The sequence below is a fragment of the Perca flavescens genome, chromosome 17, assembly GCF_004354835.1.
Source record: "Perca flavescens isolate YP-PL-M2 chromosome 17, PFLA_1.0, whole genome shotgun sequence".
In the NCBI taxonomy this organism is placed as follows: domain Eukaryota; kingdom Metazoa; phylum Chordata; class Actinopteri; order Perciformes; family Percidae; genus Perca; species Perca flavescens.
This window is the reverse complement of record NC_041347.1, coordinates 840,237-859,724: the sequence shown is the minus strand read 5'-3', so window position 1 is coordinate 859,724 and position 19,488 is coordinate 840,237. Positions and strand designations below refer to the sequence as shown.

At 42.8% G+C, this 19,488-nt stretch overlaps 1 protein-coding gene across 1 annotated transcript; it reads left to right on the top strand.

The window, feature by feature from the left end:
- The first annotated feature begins 220 nt into the window (after window positions 1-220).
- Window positions 221-19,392, top strand: LOC114572078 (rho-related GTP-binding protein RhoQ). Its single transcript, XM_028603512.1, has 5 exons — window positions 221-798; window positions 1,156-1,214; window positions 11,931-12,095; window positions 14,099-14,194; window positions 17,637-19,392. The coding sequence occupies exons 1-5, from the start codon at window positions 657-659 to the stop codon at window positions 17,796-17,798; spliced, it is 624 nt and encodes a 207-aa protein (XP_028459313.1). The 5' UTR covers window positions 221-656; the 3' UTR covers window positions 17,799-19,392.
- Window positions 19,393-19,488: the final 96 nt, after the last annotated feature.

Here is a 19,488-nt window from a genome sequence, read left to right as displayed (position 1 = left end):
ATGAATAGATCGAAATAGACAGTACTGTACTACTGCAAAAGTGTGTGTGTGTGTGTGTGTGGTGTTAGTATTTCCTGTAGGGTTTCATACTGCCCTTCTAGGCTTATCCCTTTACAGAGTATACAATAACGTGTGCTTGTCTTCCTAACATTTATGATACTTTCTTACACTCCTTGGTCCACACATCCCCACCAGGCGGAGTGTGTACTTTATCCAGAGCCCCTTGCTTTCAAAACCAAGCTCCGCCTCTCCAGCAAGCGCACCCACCTTGTCCACCAGCGGCACAGTGCGCCAGGCAGCGAGAGCACAGGCGTGGGGCACACCGGGGAGCGGGGCACGACGAACCAGCAGCAGCACGGAGTGGCAGCCGCGGTAGGCTACTTTTTCGGAGAAAAGACGGTCTTTTCTTGGTTAGGGCAAGCCCGCGTTAAGACCTCTTAGGATTGAGGGGTCTTGTTCATTGTGTCAGCCGTGGAAAGAGAACTCCTTCGCGGCCAAATATAGGAGTACCTTAACCGGTGGTGGGGAGAAAGATGCAGTTCCAGTCCGACTCTGTGCGCCAGGCAGTCCGTCTCAGACTGTGGTGATGCCCGCCGTGCGGGGTCACGACAACAGTGCGTCGGGGGGCCGATGATGATGATGGTAAGGTCGGGATCATGGCTAACGGAACCGGTACCATCATGTTAAAATGCGTCGTGGTCGGAGACGGTGCAGTGGGAAAAACGTGTCTTCTGATGAGCTATGCCAACGACGCCTTTCCAGAGGAGTATGTACCCACAGTCTTTGATCATTATGCAGGTAGGAATCATTTTTCTATTATTATGTATGTCATGGGCGTTTAATAATAACAACAACAACACCCTGACACGTTGAACTGCTGCTACTCTGTGTTTTGTAATGTATCAGATTGAATATCGAAATATGAGAGTGAATAGAATGTTGCCTGAGTGCATTCCCCCTGTTTCCTCTGCCACTCTTTCTCCAACTGCATTGGCTTGCATCTGTTGCTATAATCAAAACCACTTGTTTGCCTTCTTCATAGCGGAGAGGGGTTGGGGACCCTGAGCCCCTCCCTACCTCCCTTTCTGCTACTCCTCAACACTCTCACCCTCTCTCCTTCTTCCTCCCAACTGCTCTTTTGTCATTTCCTTGCAGTGAGTGTCAACGTTGGAGGAAAGCAGTACTTGCTGGGACTGTATGACACAGCTGGTCAGGTACAGTGTATTTTTTTTTTCTTTTTTTTTTCCACTGGCCAGGTGCCAAGCATGCCAAGGACACACACATAAGCTCTCTCTCTCTCTCGGTCTGTCTCTTACTCTATCTCTATCTCTATCTCTATCTCTATCTCGGTCTCTCCATGTGCTCCTGGGACCAATAACTGTCCGACAGTGGCTCCAACACGCCCACAGGCTTCAGATTCAGGCCAGACACTAAGCTGCAACAGGTGATGCTTTCCCCACATGCGCTTACTGCCTGTCTGCTGTGCCATGGCCAGTGATGGTAGTGAAAGGGTTTCAATAGTTCTATTATGTGGAGAACAGGGCTCCTATGTCCAGTAGTGATGTCACAGGTTTGTTAATAGGGAGCTGCCTAATGCCTGGGCTTTTTCTTTACAATGTGCCATTCACACGGGCACGAGTTAAAAACTGTACTGAAAATCCAATGGCGCGCACACACACACACACACACACACACACACACACACACACACACACACACACACACACACACACACACACACACACACACACACACACACACACACTAATGTTTCCACTCAGCAGAAGAGCCAGTGTAAACAGACAGAGGAAACCATGTTAACACACGACAGACACAGGCTCATTGAGGACATCAGCACAAGATAGGCCTATGGTGCATTATTTGCCACCAGAACTTTCTAAAGACTGCAGTTTTAGAGCAAGTGTATTAAGTGATTGGTCTATGTGATAATTTAGATGATTAGACTAGAGCTGAAATGATTAGTCAAGTAACCGATTAGACGATTGACGCAAATAAATCGGCAAAAATGTGGATAATCAGTTGTTGTTGAAAAACGTTGCAGATTAATTGACAGATTAAAAAATAATTGTTAGTTGCCGCCGTAGATCGTTTAAGCTACAGTTGGTAACTTTTATAAAAATGTCATCTTTGCTCAAACTGTCACTATGCTACTAGGCTGCTCGGCCCAGGGGCGGTGCTTGGTTTTTGGCTCGACTGATGTGTTTTCAAACTTTCTCATTTTACAGCTAAACAGTACACTAAAATATGTTTCTGAAAACATTTGAGACGAGAAATAGGCAATGCAGTAACAGAAGAGTCTAGCAACTCTCCGTTGGCTTGCGAGCTGGAAAAACCAAACTCCAGTCAGGCCAATCACATCGTGTATAGAGTCGGTGGGCGGGCTGATGGCAGAGTTGTGACGGTTCCGTGTGAATTCCCTGATACTTGAAAACAAAGAAGCGTTGCTCTGCCTGGTTGTAGCGCTATCCTATTGCGTGCAGAGGGAATTTAAAAGACAACCGTTTATCCCGCCCCTTGGATTGAGCCCAGCCAATGATGGAGTTCCCAGACTCAACATCTTAATGTGGGTGTGGCTTGTCAGGCTACATTCGGCATTGAAAAAAATCCTAATCACAATTATTTTGGTCAGTATTGAAATCAAGATTATTTAATTCATATTCATAAATCATTATTTGAATTTATAATTTATTACTCATTGACTTTTGGAAAGATGTTGCATTTATTGAACTTAAAAAACTGTGGAACAGTTAAACAAATCGACAGTGAAAACACCTTGAACTGTGAAATTTCCCCGAATACTACTCCCTGTTTGAACTTTTTGAATTCCCCTTCAGAAGACAAGACAAAATAAGAGAGATTACTTGCAAAATGTAATGGGCAAAATTATTGCACGTCTCTACTTTAAGTAGCTACGCTGCCAGACTCGTCATCAGTGGTGCACCCATTCGCTGCCCCAAGGCCTTTTAACCTCCTGTCCTTCCCAGCAACCTAAAGCTGCACACATGCCAAATGTTGAATAGTTAACGCTTTCCTCAGGGCTGGATTTAACCGTGTGAAGTCAGAATGAGTCACAATCTGAAATCTGATCCGGTCATCGGAAAGACAAAAACTATGTTGAAAGAAAGGTCAAACGGAGAATACTCAGCCGTTTCTTTGTTCTGTTCATTCATGAATGCTAAATGCACAAGTCCATTAATGGCAAACCACAGCCAGCCAGCCAGCCTCCCTCCTTCTACCCACCCCAACAGCTACGTGTGGCTGTGTTATATTTCTGTTCTCAAGAAAACAGATGGTAGAGTTGTTTCTACTCAGTTGTAAAAAGAGGAACACAACCTTAGTGTCTATCGTGGCGTGTTTGATATGGTGTGTGTGTGTGTGTGTCAGAGGACTTGTTTTTAGCTGATTCAGAGTGTCTCTGAAATGGAGAAGTTCTCTGCTGGCCACCGAGAGTAGAATTACTGCTCTGGAAAACGCAACCCCCTCTGCCCCCGACTCTGCTGACCTCTTTATGTGGAGCACAAGGCCAGCTGGTAATGTTTATAGCTTCAGCATCTGATCAAAGACCCAGAGAGAGAGAGAGAGAGAGAGAGAGAGAGAGAGAGAGATATGGGGGTTGAGGAGGGTGTGGAATTGCTCAGAAAGTGGATAAATTCAGTCCTCTCAGTTTCATTTTCCATTCCCTTTCTCTCTATCACTCCATCATCTCCACTTCTGGCCTGCGCTACACATGTTCAATTTACTTCAAGCTCCCTGTGGTATTTACCCCACAGTGTTTTTCTGCTCCACGAGGGATATCGGCAGCACAGGTACACGCCGCCCCTGCTGTGCACTCTTGGATGTAATTCCACGCTGTCTCGTCGGTGTCACATGTCAGGGCCACATAATCACCGCTCGGCATTGAGCCGAGGGCCACCGTGCCCTGCCTGCTATTGTCTGCACGCTGCCACGTCGCTCCCCCAGCCGCTGCCTATTTAATTATTCCATATGGAAGGTCGGCGAAGTCTGTTTTGCTGAATGTGACGAGGGAACAGAGGGGAAAGCCTTTACTTATTTATTCATTCATTCTCCGGTTCTCTGTTGCACTCAAGAAAATCTAGCATCACGAAACAGGAGGAAACAGGAAGCGGATGCTAAGTGCTGTGGTACTTTAGCCTGGTCCTACCAGACTCTCGTACATTTCATTTGTACAGAGAGTCTAGCCACTCTCCATTGACAAGTCTTAGCTTTCTTGAAGGCGGGTACTCTGTTGTAGTTTAAAACTATTGGATCTGCCCAGAGCCACTCTGGATCTGCCATAACCAATCGCTAACGTTAGCTAACGCCAACTCCTTCAGCACTAATGGAGCGAGCTGGAAAATCCAATTTTTCCCGAACCCCGTGGGGAGGAGGGCCACAACTTCATAGCCACCAACAAAACTCAGCAAAGATTGTTCTTGCTCGGGCTTTAACTTCTGGATATTCGGCAGCGTTGCCACAACGGGCCAAATGGCTTTGCTCACATCTTTCTCCAACTCAACAACTCAAACTAGCGCCTCAACGTCATCGTTCTCAGCCACTCCCTCTGTTCCCTGATTGGACAGGTAAAGATTGGCCGGAGAAAACCCAAGAATATACAGGCTAGTGGTACTTGGGCTGGGTATGGAGAACATCAAATATCACGATATTCTTGACCAACTACATCGATGTTGATATTGCAACGATATTGTAGCATTGACAATTGGTAGTTTCACAAAATATTTTCACGATGAGATTTTAGATAAATAATCAACAATAATGTGGATATAATGACTAAGCGGGCACTGGCAAATAATAAAACAGATAGCAAGTCTGGAAAGTTCAGAAAATTACATCACTCCACTGTAACGCAGCCATTAAAACCAGGAAAAGACAACACTGTTGTCATATTACGATATCCAAAATCTAAGCCGATATCTAGTTCACAATATCCATATAATATTGATATATTGCCCAGCCTTATGTGGTAATCATGGAAATGCTTTAGGCGTAGCAACTCAAGAGTTGTGATCTGGTGGGATCCGTGCACTGCTGCCCCTAATAACCCCCTCTTTGTTGTTGGACTGTTCCTCCTTTGCACATCCTATGATCACTTTAACCACTTCACCCATTACCCTCTCTCTGCTTATGGTTCGGTACAGTCTGATGAGTCATAGTAACCCAATGACCCGCAGATGTCGTAGTGGGGGTGGGAGGGCGGCATTTGGGGATGGGCGTGAGGGGTTGAAGGGGGCCATGGTTTTACCCAGCAGGGAGCCTGTCACCACTCAGCTGCTTCGACACGGAGAAACAGGAATACCATAGACATGCCTCAGCTCACACTTTCAACTTGAGATTTTACACTTTAGAGTAGCCCCACTACTTGCTGTTCTGCTGTAGGCAGGGGACCTCCACTCTTTTTATGTGCTACTTCCATTACCTGCCATTAAAGGCAACATTAACCAGATCAGATCTTTTGAATGGAGTATGGCAGGATGTTCTCACCATATAGGCATGAATAGAGTGCATCTGTCAGAGGTGTGGCTTGGACCCAAGTGCAGAGATGCGAGGAGAGGCAGCAGTTAGAAATAATAATTTAATGAGAACACAAAGAGACTTACAGACATGTAAGTTGAGCAGGTGAGTAATCCAGAAAAAACCAGGAACACGGAAGGAACAAGGAACAAATCCAGGAACACAAAAATACAACAGAAGACAGGCCGGAGCATTGCGCAAAAGACTGACGAATGAAAGCCGAACGACGATCAATCGACAACAGACACAGAAAGCACAGAGATTAAATAAATGCCCCTTGATTAACAAGGGGCAAGTGACAAAAGGGCTGGTGAACAGGTGAAAGACATCAGGGCGGAGCAGACAATCCCAAAGGTGGGAAAACCAAAAGACAGGAAGTAAGAGACAAGACAACACATATGAGAACAGAGGGACCATAAAATAAAACCGGAAATGGAAAACCAACAGAAAACATGAAACCAACTAAAACACAGAAACTTGACATAGGGACAAGACGTGACAGCATCAGCCCTCGAGCTGTGATTAATGATAATGAATCACCATTAAAGGGCCAATAAAATAGAAAGGAGCATTAATAGCTTTTTTTTTTTATTCCTGAGGTTAAATCCAGATCTGTAGATCAGAGACAGCACTTTGTGAATAGAAGCGTCTTGTGTCTAGGCTTGTGATCCCACCCGGCGGCCATGTTAGAGCAGGCGTCTCTGACTCTGTTGACATTGCCAGTTTATAGAGCCCCGAGGAGGTGATAGGAGCAGAAAAGGAGGATAGAAAAAAGAGAGAGAGAGAGAGTGGTAGGAGGAGGGAAGGACTCCCTGATATCATTGCACTCATATGTCACTGAGTCAACAGAGTACAGTCACCCAGTGCAGCTCACACGTTGGCCAATGAAGACACAGAGCCTCGCCCTGATGGAAATGTATAGACATGTATGGACAGAAGTTAGTGTTAATAGATCATACACACATGAAGCCACTTTGTTTTTTTTTCTCTTTTTTTTTTCTGTCTTTCCTGTCTTTCCTGTCTTTCCTTTCTTCCCCTTCCAGTGGCCATAATATTTACTGCACTACTTTGGAAAGACTGTAATGCAATGTCTCGGTGATGTACTCGTGAACTCTTGAACTGTATTAATAAAACTGTACGACTTTTATCCAAAGCCCTTTCACAGCAGCATGAGTGTAAACATTTGTGGACCGAGAGGTCTGATCAAACATAAGATAGAGCGTTGGAGCTACGTAGGAGTACACATTCTGTCTGTGTCTTGCTGTATACACTGACTCTGAGTGGCTAGCGGGCATACTGTCTTTGGTAAAGTGTCAAGGGTGTACTGAGGAAACAGTGTGAGAGGCAGAGATGGGTCTCAGAGATGGGTCTCAGAGATGGGTCTCAGAGATGGGTCTCAGAGATGGGTCTCAGAGAAGCGCCGCTGGGCCTGTTTACAGTAAACTGCTGAGTGGCTTACACTGTGTGCCTTTATGTCTGTGGCTCACCGGGGGATTGGAGGGTTCACTTGGGCAAGCAAGGGTCACACACACACACACACACACACAAACACACACACACACACACACAATCTTTGGGGGCAGAGGAAAGCACATAATGTATGAAATGCAAACCGTATGTGCTGTTACATGTTCTCCCAAAGAGGGATAACATTATTATTAGATAGGATTGTGCACAATGTAATTGTGTACATGTGTTGACTGTTACAGATTTTGCTAAAGAGTTTTTTTTTTTTTTTTTACCAATGTAGATATCCCTCCAATATTTCTTGTTGTGTATTAGACCATTATGGGAATTATTGCAAATCAATGAGCAGGACTACTTTTATGGCAATTTTGGATTAACAGAATAGTTGCATCAATGCTAACATGCAGATGTTTAAAGGGGTGATAGAATGCAAAACCGATTTTACCCTGTCATAGTTGAATAACGACAGTTCGGTGGGTAAATAAGACATACATAGAAGCTCAAAATCGGTGGCGAGGAAAAACTCCCTTTTAGGAAGAAACCTTGGCAGACCCAGACTCTTCGTAGGCGGTGTCTGACGGGGCCGGTTGGGGGTGTGATGAACAGTGTCAAATAATAGTCACAAATCGGACACTGTTTTTAGCTTTATAAGACATTTAGGTAGATGTTGTATAAGTGGCGTGACGAAATTCAAACTGTAAATCTACTCGAATTACGACCAAAAATGAAGCTAACTATACGTGATTTGTAGCTACACATAGCTAGGATTGAAGCGATTGAAGTCACAGCTAACGAAACCCCTTCTCTTCACAAATATTCATTAACTTGAAATCGGACACCGTTGTTAGCTTTATAAGACCTTTAGGTAGATGTTGTATAAGTGGCGTGACATGTGTGTAACGTGGTAAGAGATTGCTGGTGTAACATGCTCGCTGACCGCGCTCTCACTCACACAACACAACGGGCCATTTAGCTAGCAGGAAGAGGAGAGCTGCAGGCCCTGGAGCTCTGTCAGGGCAGCGCCGTTTGGTGTCTGTGAAGGAAGGCAGGCCGGGCGGCGAGGCAGCAACACAGGCAGCACTGGCCGCTGAACTCCGACACACACTCTTACCAAATTTGCAATTAGCCATCAATTTTCGTAAAACGGCACATATTTGAGCTTTATATAGTTAATTTCTCGCTTTCTCGCTTAAAAGTCTCAATGAATTTAATAACGAAATAGCCCGACAAACAATGTATAACTTTGCAGTGTCTGAAATATGAGACCTGCTGTCGAGTCTCCCATGTGTTTCTATGTAGTTTGAACAAACCAATCAGCTCGCAGCTCATTCTAAATATTCATGAGCGTACCATATTTGGAAGAAAAGCTCTTGTTCCAAATAGAGCCATATTCACATTGTAGTTAAGGGCCTAATAAAATAGCATTCGGGCAATTTTCAGCCCAACCAATGTTACATGACCCCGGAACAATAATACCTGCGCCAAATGTCATGGCCATCCATCCAATAGTTGTCGTGAAATTTCACTAAAGACGAAAAATGTGAACCTCGTGGTGCAACTAAAGGAAGTGAAGACATTACCAATCATTAGTTATTATACAATTTGAGGTCTTTACATTGGTCTTTCACAATATTTCAAATTATATAACAAAAAAATCTGACTTGTCTCATAGGGTTTGCGGTCAGCCTTATCATTAGTCTCAGCCTGCATGGAGCACCAGATGGTTTGCATTCGTAACTGATTTATCACATAAGGAAATTCAGAAAGTGTCAGGTAAGCTGTTGGCCACTCAAAGAAGTGCAAAACAGCCACAAAGAATAATTTAAAATTCTGCAAAAACCTGTGAAATACTGTACTCATTTGGAAGAGGATGAAAAAATCATACATTTTTGAATCATATCCACTTGACCCGCTCCAGTGGATCATAGTTGAGTCATCTACTTTACAGCCTTGAAGATTTGTACGCTGTTTTCATTACATGTACATTTTTTTTTTCATCATCTAGGCCTACTCCAAACCAATATAAAGTCGGTATATCTGAAATTCATTACACAGGCGACAAAAAATGACATACTCTCCTGGCTGATTTACTGCTGTTTGGAGAATCTTCTGACATTTGCATAACCATCTCCCTTAATGCATTTGCGTGAGAAGGACTTGTCTTTGTGGGTATAGCCATGTGATCGTATTGGATTATGCTGTGTGTGTTTGGCAGAGAATGCGACTCGCTTAAGGCATCAAAATGAAAGACTGTCATGCCAGCGCTCCGTTGTGCCATTGCGACTATCCAATTTGCTTTGATTTCAGGGATGTGGACAATAAATTTTCCAGACAAGAGAGTGAGAATTGATTCACTTGGACCAAGTTAGTGTGGTTGAGTCATACCTAATTACTGGAGATCCATTGATCGCCCCTGTCTTCAAGCTAGCAGCAGAAAACCATCCCTATGAGTGCCATCCGAAGAAGTGAGATGGGCCATGAATATTCATATGTGTGCAAGTCAAGACACTCTGTCAAAAGGATTTAGCTCCAGTGAGGACAAGAGGACGCTTGAGCCAATGCACAAAGGACAGTCTTGTGTCTGTGAATTGGCCATTTATCTATTTACACCATATGTGTAAACAAATATGGGAGATGGCCAGGGGTTAAAGTGGGATCTGGCAGGTGGGGAAACCCTAAGATCACATAACTCTCGTTATTTTATTCTTCCGAAACAGCCAGGACTCAGGAGTTTAGTTTAGTTTCTTTTGAGTGACATTTTTAGGCCTTTATTAGATAGTACAGCTTAAGACATGAAAGGGGAGAGAGAGGGGGAACGACATGCAGCAAAGGGCCACAGTTCGGAATTGAACCCACGACCGCTGCGTTGAGGACTAAGCCTCTGTATATGGGCACACACTCTACCAGGTGAGTTACCCAGGCACACAGGAGTTTAGTGTTCATTAAAACTAAAATTATGACTGGTGTGATTACTCCATGACAAAATAATCACAGAACACAAGCCCAAATTGCCTATCTGTTACCACATTGCAAAGGCTATTTTTAAAGGAGCCCGATGCAGTTAGTCCACATAAATATACACCAGGGCTACAGTCACTTCCAGCTAACTTCACGGAACTCAATGAGGGAGGAACAGCATCACCTATCTGTTTTAACTGAATATTCTCTGGTCCAGCTCCGCTAAAAACACAGGATCTGCTGCGCGTTACCGTGTCGCTACTAGGGCTGGATATCGTTCAAAAGTTTCCGTTACCGGTACCGATACCGGGACTTACCAATTTTACAAAACAAAAGGAAATTACCAGCCTGGTCCTTCCAGACTCTGGTACATTTCATTTGTACAGAGAGTCTGGCCACTCTCCATTGACTTCCTTGAAGGCGGGTACTCTGTTGAAGTTTAAAGTTATTGGATCTGCCCTAAACCACTCTGGATCTGCCGTGACCAATCGCTGACATTTAGTCGTGACGTATGTCATGTGCATGTGCAACAAGAGGGGAGACGATAACAACCTATAGCTTAGCATAGCTAGGGTTCGCCTTAGCCAACTCCTTCACCACTAACGGAGCGAGCTGGAAAATCTAACTTTTCCCGAACCCCGTAGGGAAGAGGGCCACAACATCATGGCAGCCAACAAAACTCAGCAAATATTGTTCTTGCTCGGGATTTAACTTCTGGATATTCGGCAGCGTTGCCACAACGGACCGAATGGCTTTGCTCGAATCTTTCTCCGCCGCCAATACGGAACTACAACTCAACCTCAACGTCATCGTTCTCAGCCACTCCCTCTGTTCGCTGATTGGACCGGTAAAGATTTGGCCAGAGAAAACCCAAGAATATACCGCAAACCCAGATGGTGTACTGAAGGAAAATGTAAATTGAGCGGAAGTGCATAGGAGGGCGAAGCCAGGCTAGGAAATTACAACATTGCTGAACAATCTTTCCGCTTTTTCAGCTCCTACTACGTGAGCCCCGTCTCTATGCGTAACATAGGGTAGTTACTGCGTTCCTCTACGATGTGTAACGTTAGACAGCCAATCACAAACATTATTAGATCTTGGTAGAAGCATGCTTCGTGCTTATTGGCTCACTGACGCTGATGATATTTAGTCATTAGGTATTAAAATTGGTTATTGAATGACGAGGCATTTTTCAATACTCAATACTTTAGAGGCAATTCGGTCGGTGCCTAAAAAGCATTGAATTCAATATCCAGCTTTAGTCGCTACCATTTTATTTTACACTCACTACAGTGCCTGTTTGTAACCAGTAGATGGCAATGGGATCTTCACCTGTTCAACTGACTTTGACAGATAGTACGCAACTGTCCTGCTATTTTTACAGACGTGTGAACTCACCACCACAACCATCACCCACTGACCCACGGTACGCACTGCTAAGAGTGAATAGGGGAAACACTGGAATGGATATTTGGCGTTATATTAAAAGAACGGGAAAAACTGATTCAATTAGATTGATTTACTTGTTAATCGAAGGGTTCTGGCCCACTTTAACCCCTGGAGATGGCATTGTGCCTGGTTGTCAGTGTCTTGTGGTGATGCTTTGTGCCCAGTTCGCATTTAAGGACTACTACTGTTAAATAATCCCTTAATACCTCTGTCAACTCTCATGTGAAGCTCATCCTCTTCACATTCTTTTCTCGTCATAACTCAATTCCAAGTGTGGTTCTTTATGTGCATCATTCCGGTCATATCATTCCACATCATTCCTCTAAAACAGCCACAGTTAGTAAGCTCTCCTGGCTCCAGTGAGGAGTAAAAGTCTGTCTGTGTTCGGAGCTCATTTTTCACATGCTTTAATAATTCATGGATAACAATTTCTCCAATGTCTCCTGACCTCTCATCCTCCCATGACCCCACAAACGTTAACTATTCCTGTGCTATTCTCCTTCCAGGAGGACTACGACCGCCTCAGGCCATTGTCCTACCCCATGACCGATGTCTTCCTCATCTGCTTCTCGGTAGTAAACTCTGCCAGTTTCCAGAATGTGCGTGAGGAATGGGTGCCTGAGTTGCAGGAGTATGCACCCAGTGTTCCTTACCTGCTCATTGGCACCCAGGTAAGTCCAAAATTAACCATTCCTGCCAGAGGCCCTCATGCTCAGCTTCAAATGAATGCTTCTAAGTGATTTGTATTCATATATATGCCTGGATACTCAAGGATACATTAACAATATCTGTCACATATGTGCCTACACTGTAAAATGATAAACTGTCATGTTTTAGGCCAAATTTTACATTCAGATTGTAGAAGAAAAAAACAATAGACTCTGTTGGCTGTTTGCCAAAGGGGCACAAACATATTTTCAGCTACAATGTGAATTTAACCTCAAGAGGCCACCAATGCCAACGGAGCAATTTGTTAAAGTGCTCATATTATGCTTTTTGGCTTTTCCCCTTTCCTTTATTGTGTTATATATCTTTTTTGTATAGATTATGTATATGTTATAGGTTTACAAAGTGAAAAAGCCCAAAGTCCACCCCAAAGGGACTTATCATCTCCAACAGAAAACACTGTTCACCAACTGCTCCAAACAGCTCTATTGTAGTCCAGCCTTTACTTCAGAGACAAACTTGCCCTCATACTCTGCTTCTGACTGGCTAGCAGTACTTACTGCGCATGTGTGACACCCAACAAAGATGGAACAGAAGTGAGATATCTCACTCTGTAGCTAAAACAGAGCTCAACACACAGGGTGAAAAGAGGAGCTGCAGCAATGTGCAGCACAACAAATATATGTTTTTTTCTGAAAATGAAACCGCATAAACCTATTCTAGTACAACCTTTAAATACAATTATGAACCTGAAAATGAGCATAATATGAGCACTTTAAATTCAGAGACAAATATGCATTTAATTCACCTTGGTTGTGTTGCCATGTTTTCAAAATGCTCAGAAGACATACATGGCGTATCACAAAACCTCACAAAAGAAGATTTTGGGAGCAGTTTTTTACTGTAGGCCCTTTAGCCCGCCAACTGTTAGTTAGTTTTTGGATAGAGCCAGACCTTTTAATTATTTCCGTCTTTTTTTGGGGCTGACACCTACTGGTCAGTTGGTGGATTGGTTGGTCGATATGCTCGTCTGCCCAAATTGTCATTGGTCGCACAATCGCTGGTGTTACTTTCATAACACTGTGTTTATACACACACACACACACACACACACACACACACACATACCAAAAAAGAAATTATTAATATGATTTAGCCACCTCTTATTGCAGCCTGGAAGCCCTGAACCTGATTCTCATATGGGTTTAAAATGTCATGTGGTACAGGAGTCCTCACTGCCTTGAAGGTAAATGTCTATACCAGCAATTTACTTATGCAAAGATGCTAATGCTGGACTTATGTCTTGTGATCTTCACTAGAAGCATCACTAAACTCATGAAGATGTTTAGAGATGACACTAATCCTCAGTATTAGCATATTTCTTAAGCATTAAAACCCACTGCCAATACCTTATGTCCAAAAATGAGCGCTGACTTGTGGGTGATTTTTGGTCTGTGTTCCCTGGCAACCAAATGCCAGTGCAGCCAAGGCACAGCAGTGATGAAGAGGATGGAGTGGGTGTCTGATTTATCTCCTGTCAGCTGATGTTTATTGCCCTTTTATCAGTTCCCGTCATAACTCACTCGCTGCTCTTCGACCAGATGCTGATATTTACGCATGAGCTTCATAACAGTGAGCCACACAGACAAAAATCACCCCAATCAAGTAAAGGGTTAATAAATGTTGTTCCCAGTACGATTGTGCAGGTGGATGCATTTATCATAACTGGTTATTATTACAAAGATGGGGGTGAGTTGTGTGTGTGTGTGCTGAGCATTGCAATGAATCAACTATAGAGTGAGGAACCTTGTGGTTGGCTGCGAAATATCTTTGCACAAGAGTAGGAAGTGTGGGCCAACATGTTTAGAATATGAAAAACACATTGTCAGTTATACAGTTTAGTTTTCATGGCTGTGTTGAGAAAAGTGTTGTAATGTCTAATCAGACAAGTCAATAACAAATTACAATGGTGACTTATCTCAGTGGAAGTGTCCCCTATCTGTTTCAGATTGATCTTCGTGATGACCCTAAGACCATTGCCAAACTGAATGACATGAAGGAGAAGCCCATACCCACTGAGCAGGGACAAAAACTAGCCAAGGAGGTTTGTTCCTACTGAAGAAGAGAAGTAATAAGTAGTCTTGCATTGCCAGGCCTGTCTCCACAGCGCTGTGGTGTAAGGTCTGGCTACACCATAACTACATTCTGGGATAGGTTGTTTGCAATTTTTTTTAAACTAATCACAATCATCTTGGGCGGCGCTAAGCTCCAGACGCAGCGGCGGTGGTTCTGCAAAATAGTCTCGGGAAGGAACTCGTTCTGGTGGAACATTTGCACCCCGCAAAAGAAAACGGCACATACAATATTAACTGAAGTCAACTGTTCACACAGTACAGTAACAAGAGCTATTGAAGTTAGCTGGATACATGGTAGGACGTAGTTTGCTCTTACGAGTGTATCCCCGTTTGTACTTTGTCTACAGCAATCCCCGCCAATTGGTCCCAGTTAGAGCGTAAACACCATAAACATATTCTTTATAATTCTTTACAATCATTCCCCTGAAAGAACCATGCCTTATTACATGATCCCAAATTTCTTCTCAGCTCTCAAGTTTGTTGTTGTTTCCCCATAGCGAAGGGATTTTGAGATCATACCTGCCAACATTTGGTTTTCAAAATCCGGGAGATTTGGCGGCATGACCGTGGGGGAGTTACTGTTAAGTGTACTGTAAGTCTGTGCTACTGACATTGCCATCTTGAGTTCAGCTTGCTTCATGTTTTCTGCCTCTGTCTGTTCTTTCATGATGAAGGATGAAATTGCCTGTGTGCCCTTATGTGCCTCTTCTGCGCGATGGTGCCGCTGTGTTTTAATGTGCTGGGTAATGTCATTTTCCTCGCCGTGCGCTACATTAAAATCAATGCAACACACCTTACAAAAAGCGTGGAGGGTGTCGATATGGTACGATGCATGTAAACTGCTACATTTCGATTTCTTTGCGGGAACACCACCTTCACCTGCCATTTTTATCTGCTCTCTTCAGGTCTGAACTTTCCGCGAAGCTTGCGCAGAGATCAACTGTGCAACTGGGTTATAGGTTGCCAGGTTGAGGTGACAAATGGGTTGAAGATTGTATATGGTGTTTGGATTGTGTGAATAAGATGCTTTTCATACAAAATCTGGCAACTGGTGAACATTAGGCAAACATATTGGTCTGATTATTTATAAAGGAGTTTGGGCCATGCAAATTACGGGAGTTTCCCGGGAGAAATAACAAACCGGGAGAGGTCTAAAAAACGGGAGAAACCCAGGAAAAATGGGAGTGTTGGCAGCTATGTTTAAGACGGCAACACACAGAGAGTGAAAGGTGAGGGGCAAAGCCTGACATGTCAGGTTTTATCCTCGAAATGTACTTTCCTTGATCTAGATGGAGAAATAGCCTAAAAGCCAACGTTTTCACTTTCAGTGTTGTAGAAGTCCTGAGTGTTGATTAGACCCATGACTGTCTCTGTAGAAATGTCATTCCCTCAGTGAAATGCCTGGAATAAGACTTCTGTACTTTCTTTGGCTGGAAATGAATCCAGGAATACATTCTGGGTCAACATTGATGTCCAGGCGAGTTCTAGGCTGTAGGACGAAGATACCAATTGTGGTCTGTGATTAATCGCTACTGTCAGCCAGAAACCGAGAATAAAAGTCAAACGTTCAAATATTACAATCTAGACTCGTTTTGAAGTTGATATCCATGCAAATTTGGCAACTTTAGATAGGATTTAGGTGGGATTCATGGCTTGTGGGAGTCACAACGTTTTCTGAGACCACAAGTGTCCGTGTGAGATAATTTCAAGTTATTTCAAAATCATCCAGATTAGAGCTATTTCCTGCAATGTGAGCAGTATTCTACCCTGGACATTATTACCTACAACTCTCTGTTGTCACTCTAAATGACCTGTGCTCCATATAAGTCTATGTCAAAATTAGAAATCCTTTAAGAAAAACTGCTCCAATTGGATGGAACAGGGTTTTATTTTTCATAGTATGACAATCCTCAGTGTTTAGCCTATTGTGTTTTACCATTATATTGGAGTCACAGAGCACATCTGCTTTTATGAATCTTTGAAAACTTACTGTACCGCCGTTCTGACCGTATTTGTAGAACCTTAAAACACAGTTCCATCAATATGGATTAAAAAAATACATGTGCTGCATAATAACAACCTTTTTAAAGGAATAGCTAGACATTTATTGAAATATGCTTGTTCGCTTTCTTGCCGAGAGTTAGACAATTGATACCTCTCATATCTGTGCCAAATATGTTGCTTGAGCCAATTAGCTAAACCTAGTAAAAAGGCTGTAAACAGGGACACAACTAGCTAGCTCTGTCCAAAGATAACAAAATCGCCTTCCAGCACCTCAACCTCAATATATATATATATAAAAAACATAATTTAAAAAGTGTAAAAATGACTAATGTGGTTGTTACAGGGGTCAGTGGTGCCGGCAGGATTCTATTTCATAGTATGTACAAAAACTGCCTGCTGAAGCGGTTTACTGTGCCAGAAATAAGCTACTCTTATAATATTTAATGTGTATGAGAGTGTGCTCCTAGCATACTTTTATCATATCATTATGACAAGATCATGACATTATTTTACTGAAGCGTTTTGAGAGAGTGAGAGAGAGAGAGAGGCGCTCAGAGCAGACAACTGTCGGCGAGCCAGTACGGAGATATGAATAACATGATTTCTCTGTGTGCCATATAAACATCATATCTCGAATATGATCAAAAACGGGATAAGCCTCATAACCACAATATTCATGTCCATGTTAACACAGATGATTCAAACAACATGCTATAGCTCCGTCCGTGGGTTCGGCAACATTCTGATTAATAGTGGATGGATTGTTGGTGAAATAACGTATAATTAATGAGAAAATGATTACTGTGAACAGAGCAGAGAGCAGAACAGAGCTGCTGTCAGCTGCTGCTCCTGAGCACATTCCCGCATTGTTCATTAGATGCGTAGCATTTCTCAAAGATTTTTTTTGTTTTTTTACGTAGTGTGTGCAGGATTATGGCTGCCGGCGCGGCGCCACTGACAGGGGGTTATGTACCAGATTATTTCTTGGCAGGGTCCAGTAACTTTCTGGAACTTCTGTTGTTTGCCTGACAACTGCTCCTGGACAAGAAATAGGCCACATACAGTATAATCCCCTTGTAAAAAACAGCAAGTAGACCTTTTACAGTTATTTCATGGATTAAACAAACAAGACATGACATGTTAATTTATGAGCTTCACAGATGCTGGTAGACGGATTCTGTTACCTTTGAACAGAGCCAGGCTAGCTGTTTCCCCCTATTCCCAATCTTTATGCTAAGCTAAGCATGAGAGTGGTATCGATCTTCTCATATAACTCTGGGCAGAGAAAGACAATCTATTCCTTTAACTATATCTACAGTATAATAACTAGTTAGCTAGTTGACTGCCGTATTGTACTGGAGTTTTTTGACTGATGGTCCATCCTTTCTTTTCTTCTCATCTCATCAGATTGGTGCATGTTGCTATGTGGAATGTTCAGCTTTGACCCAGAAGGGCCTGAAGACGGTGTTCGACGAGGCCATCATCGCAATCCTGACTCCCAAGAAAAAGAAGGGAGCTCTGAAGAGAAGACTGGGACCCCGCTGCATCAACTGCTGTCTGATCACGTGATACATAAACCCAAAGATCGTTCAGCAACCAACCATGAACCAAACCTGGACTGGAGAAGACAGAAGACAGAGAGAAGAAAAATGCACAGACGGCAGAGTAAGACAAAAGAGAGGACTAAAAAAGGACAAAACAAGAGCTACTTTTAGGCTGCAGGGCTCTTGAAAGGCCATAACTCTCTCATGCTGTCCAACACAGGTTGAGGATGCAGTTTACTACCAAAGGAGCACAAAACTCAAGTCAGTCTCTTCTTCTAAGACATTTCGCCTCCAAAGTACTTTCTTTTATAACCATTTTTAATCATTTATCCTGTACAACATTGTTGTAAGGTGTCAAGCGAAAACACACAAAATGACAAAAATTTCAGTTTTAAGAGAAATGCTACATTTTAAGCAGTTCATATTCTATGGTTTTGAAAGCTAGCTTATTGATTTGTGCATTTTTCTAAAGAAGAGCAGATCAGAGAAACCCTGCAGTTGATAAATAATGAGAGGCTGTGACTTAAGGGACACTGTGACCCTGGCCAGGATACATTTCTGGACGTAAGGGCCCAGGTTTATTTTCGATTGAAAACTTGTGCCACAAAGACTCTGTTGGCCCACAAAGTCTGTTTCCAATTATTTGCCAATTGAGGGCCTGCAAATGAACATTGTGTGGGGGAAAACCCAAATCAATAATGTGTGTAATGCTTTTCAGACAACACATTTTGGACCTAGAACTGTATTATTCTAAAGTTTTAGAGTTTTGTTTTTGCCTTATGAAAACCCCATTATTTTATGGTGTGGCACGCCAAAACATACTGTAGGTTGGGGGCCGAGGTCTTCACCAGGAACTGAAGAGGTCTATTATCCATTTTCTAAATATGTATTATCCAGAGTTAATGATTCTATATCTCTAAAATAGAGATGACCTAGTCTGCAAATATTATTTTGTCAGCTGATGGCTTACATTTTCTGTTTTAATTTTTGCTATCCTGCAATAATGTGTTATCCTTTTATCACCTTTGAGATTTAGAAGAGAGAAGAGTGATCTCATTTTAGAAATGAAACTCTGATTCATATCCAACGTCCAAAGAATCAAATGCACACTTTCATCAAAATCAGGTGGCTAAGGTGACCCGATACTGTATTTCTTAAGCACAACATGAAGCACAGTCAGCGCAACTTCATTTCCTGGCACAACAAAGCACATTCCTCTGCTTTTGAACACTCCTCTCCCAGAAATGTCTGATTGAAGCACAGAAGTGGCACACTTTTCCATCAGGCACAAGTATGAGCATAGCACACTATGGCTGTGTTCGAAATCGCATACTAACCTACTATTCATACTAACTATGAATTAAAATAGAGTATGTAGCACGTTAATATAGTATATAGAGTGTGGATTATGTGTACGCGATAAAGGCCCGCATGTATACCAGCGAGAATCTCTGAGTATAAGACATGACCTTACTGGACATACTCAACCGCCCCAAAATGCATCGCATCTCTTCAGACTGTCCAATGACGGACGGCACGGCAGACAATTTAAATAATTAACCATTTGACAAAATAATGAATAACTGATTAAAAAACACATTTGATTAGTAATTTCAGCATTCGATTAGTCAACCCAGTCTCACGGCAGTTTGTGAAATGGTCACGTAATTTAATCTATTGATTCGTGTACACGGACACGTTTATCTCTTTTTTTC

What these genes read in the sequence shown, in the direction of transcription:
- LOC114572078 (XM_028603512.1), top strand. Translation starts at nt 657, where the DNA reads ATGGCTAACGGAACCGGTACCATCATGTTAAAATGCGTCGTGGTCGGA. An exon ending in TGTATGACACAGCTGGTCAG is followed by an intron (nt 1,215 to 11,930) that starts GTACAGTGTATT and finishes TTCTCCTTCCAG; the next exon opens with GAGGACTACGACCGCCTCAG. An exon ending in ACCTGCTCATTGGCACCCAG is followed by an intron (nt 12,096 to 14,098) that starts GTAAGTCCAAAA and finishes TATCTGTTTCAG; the next exon opens with ATTGATCTTCGTGATGACCC.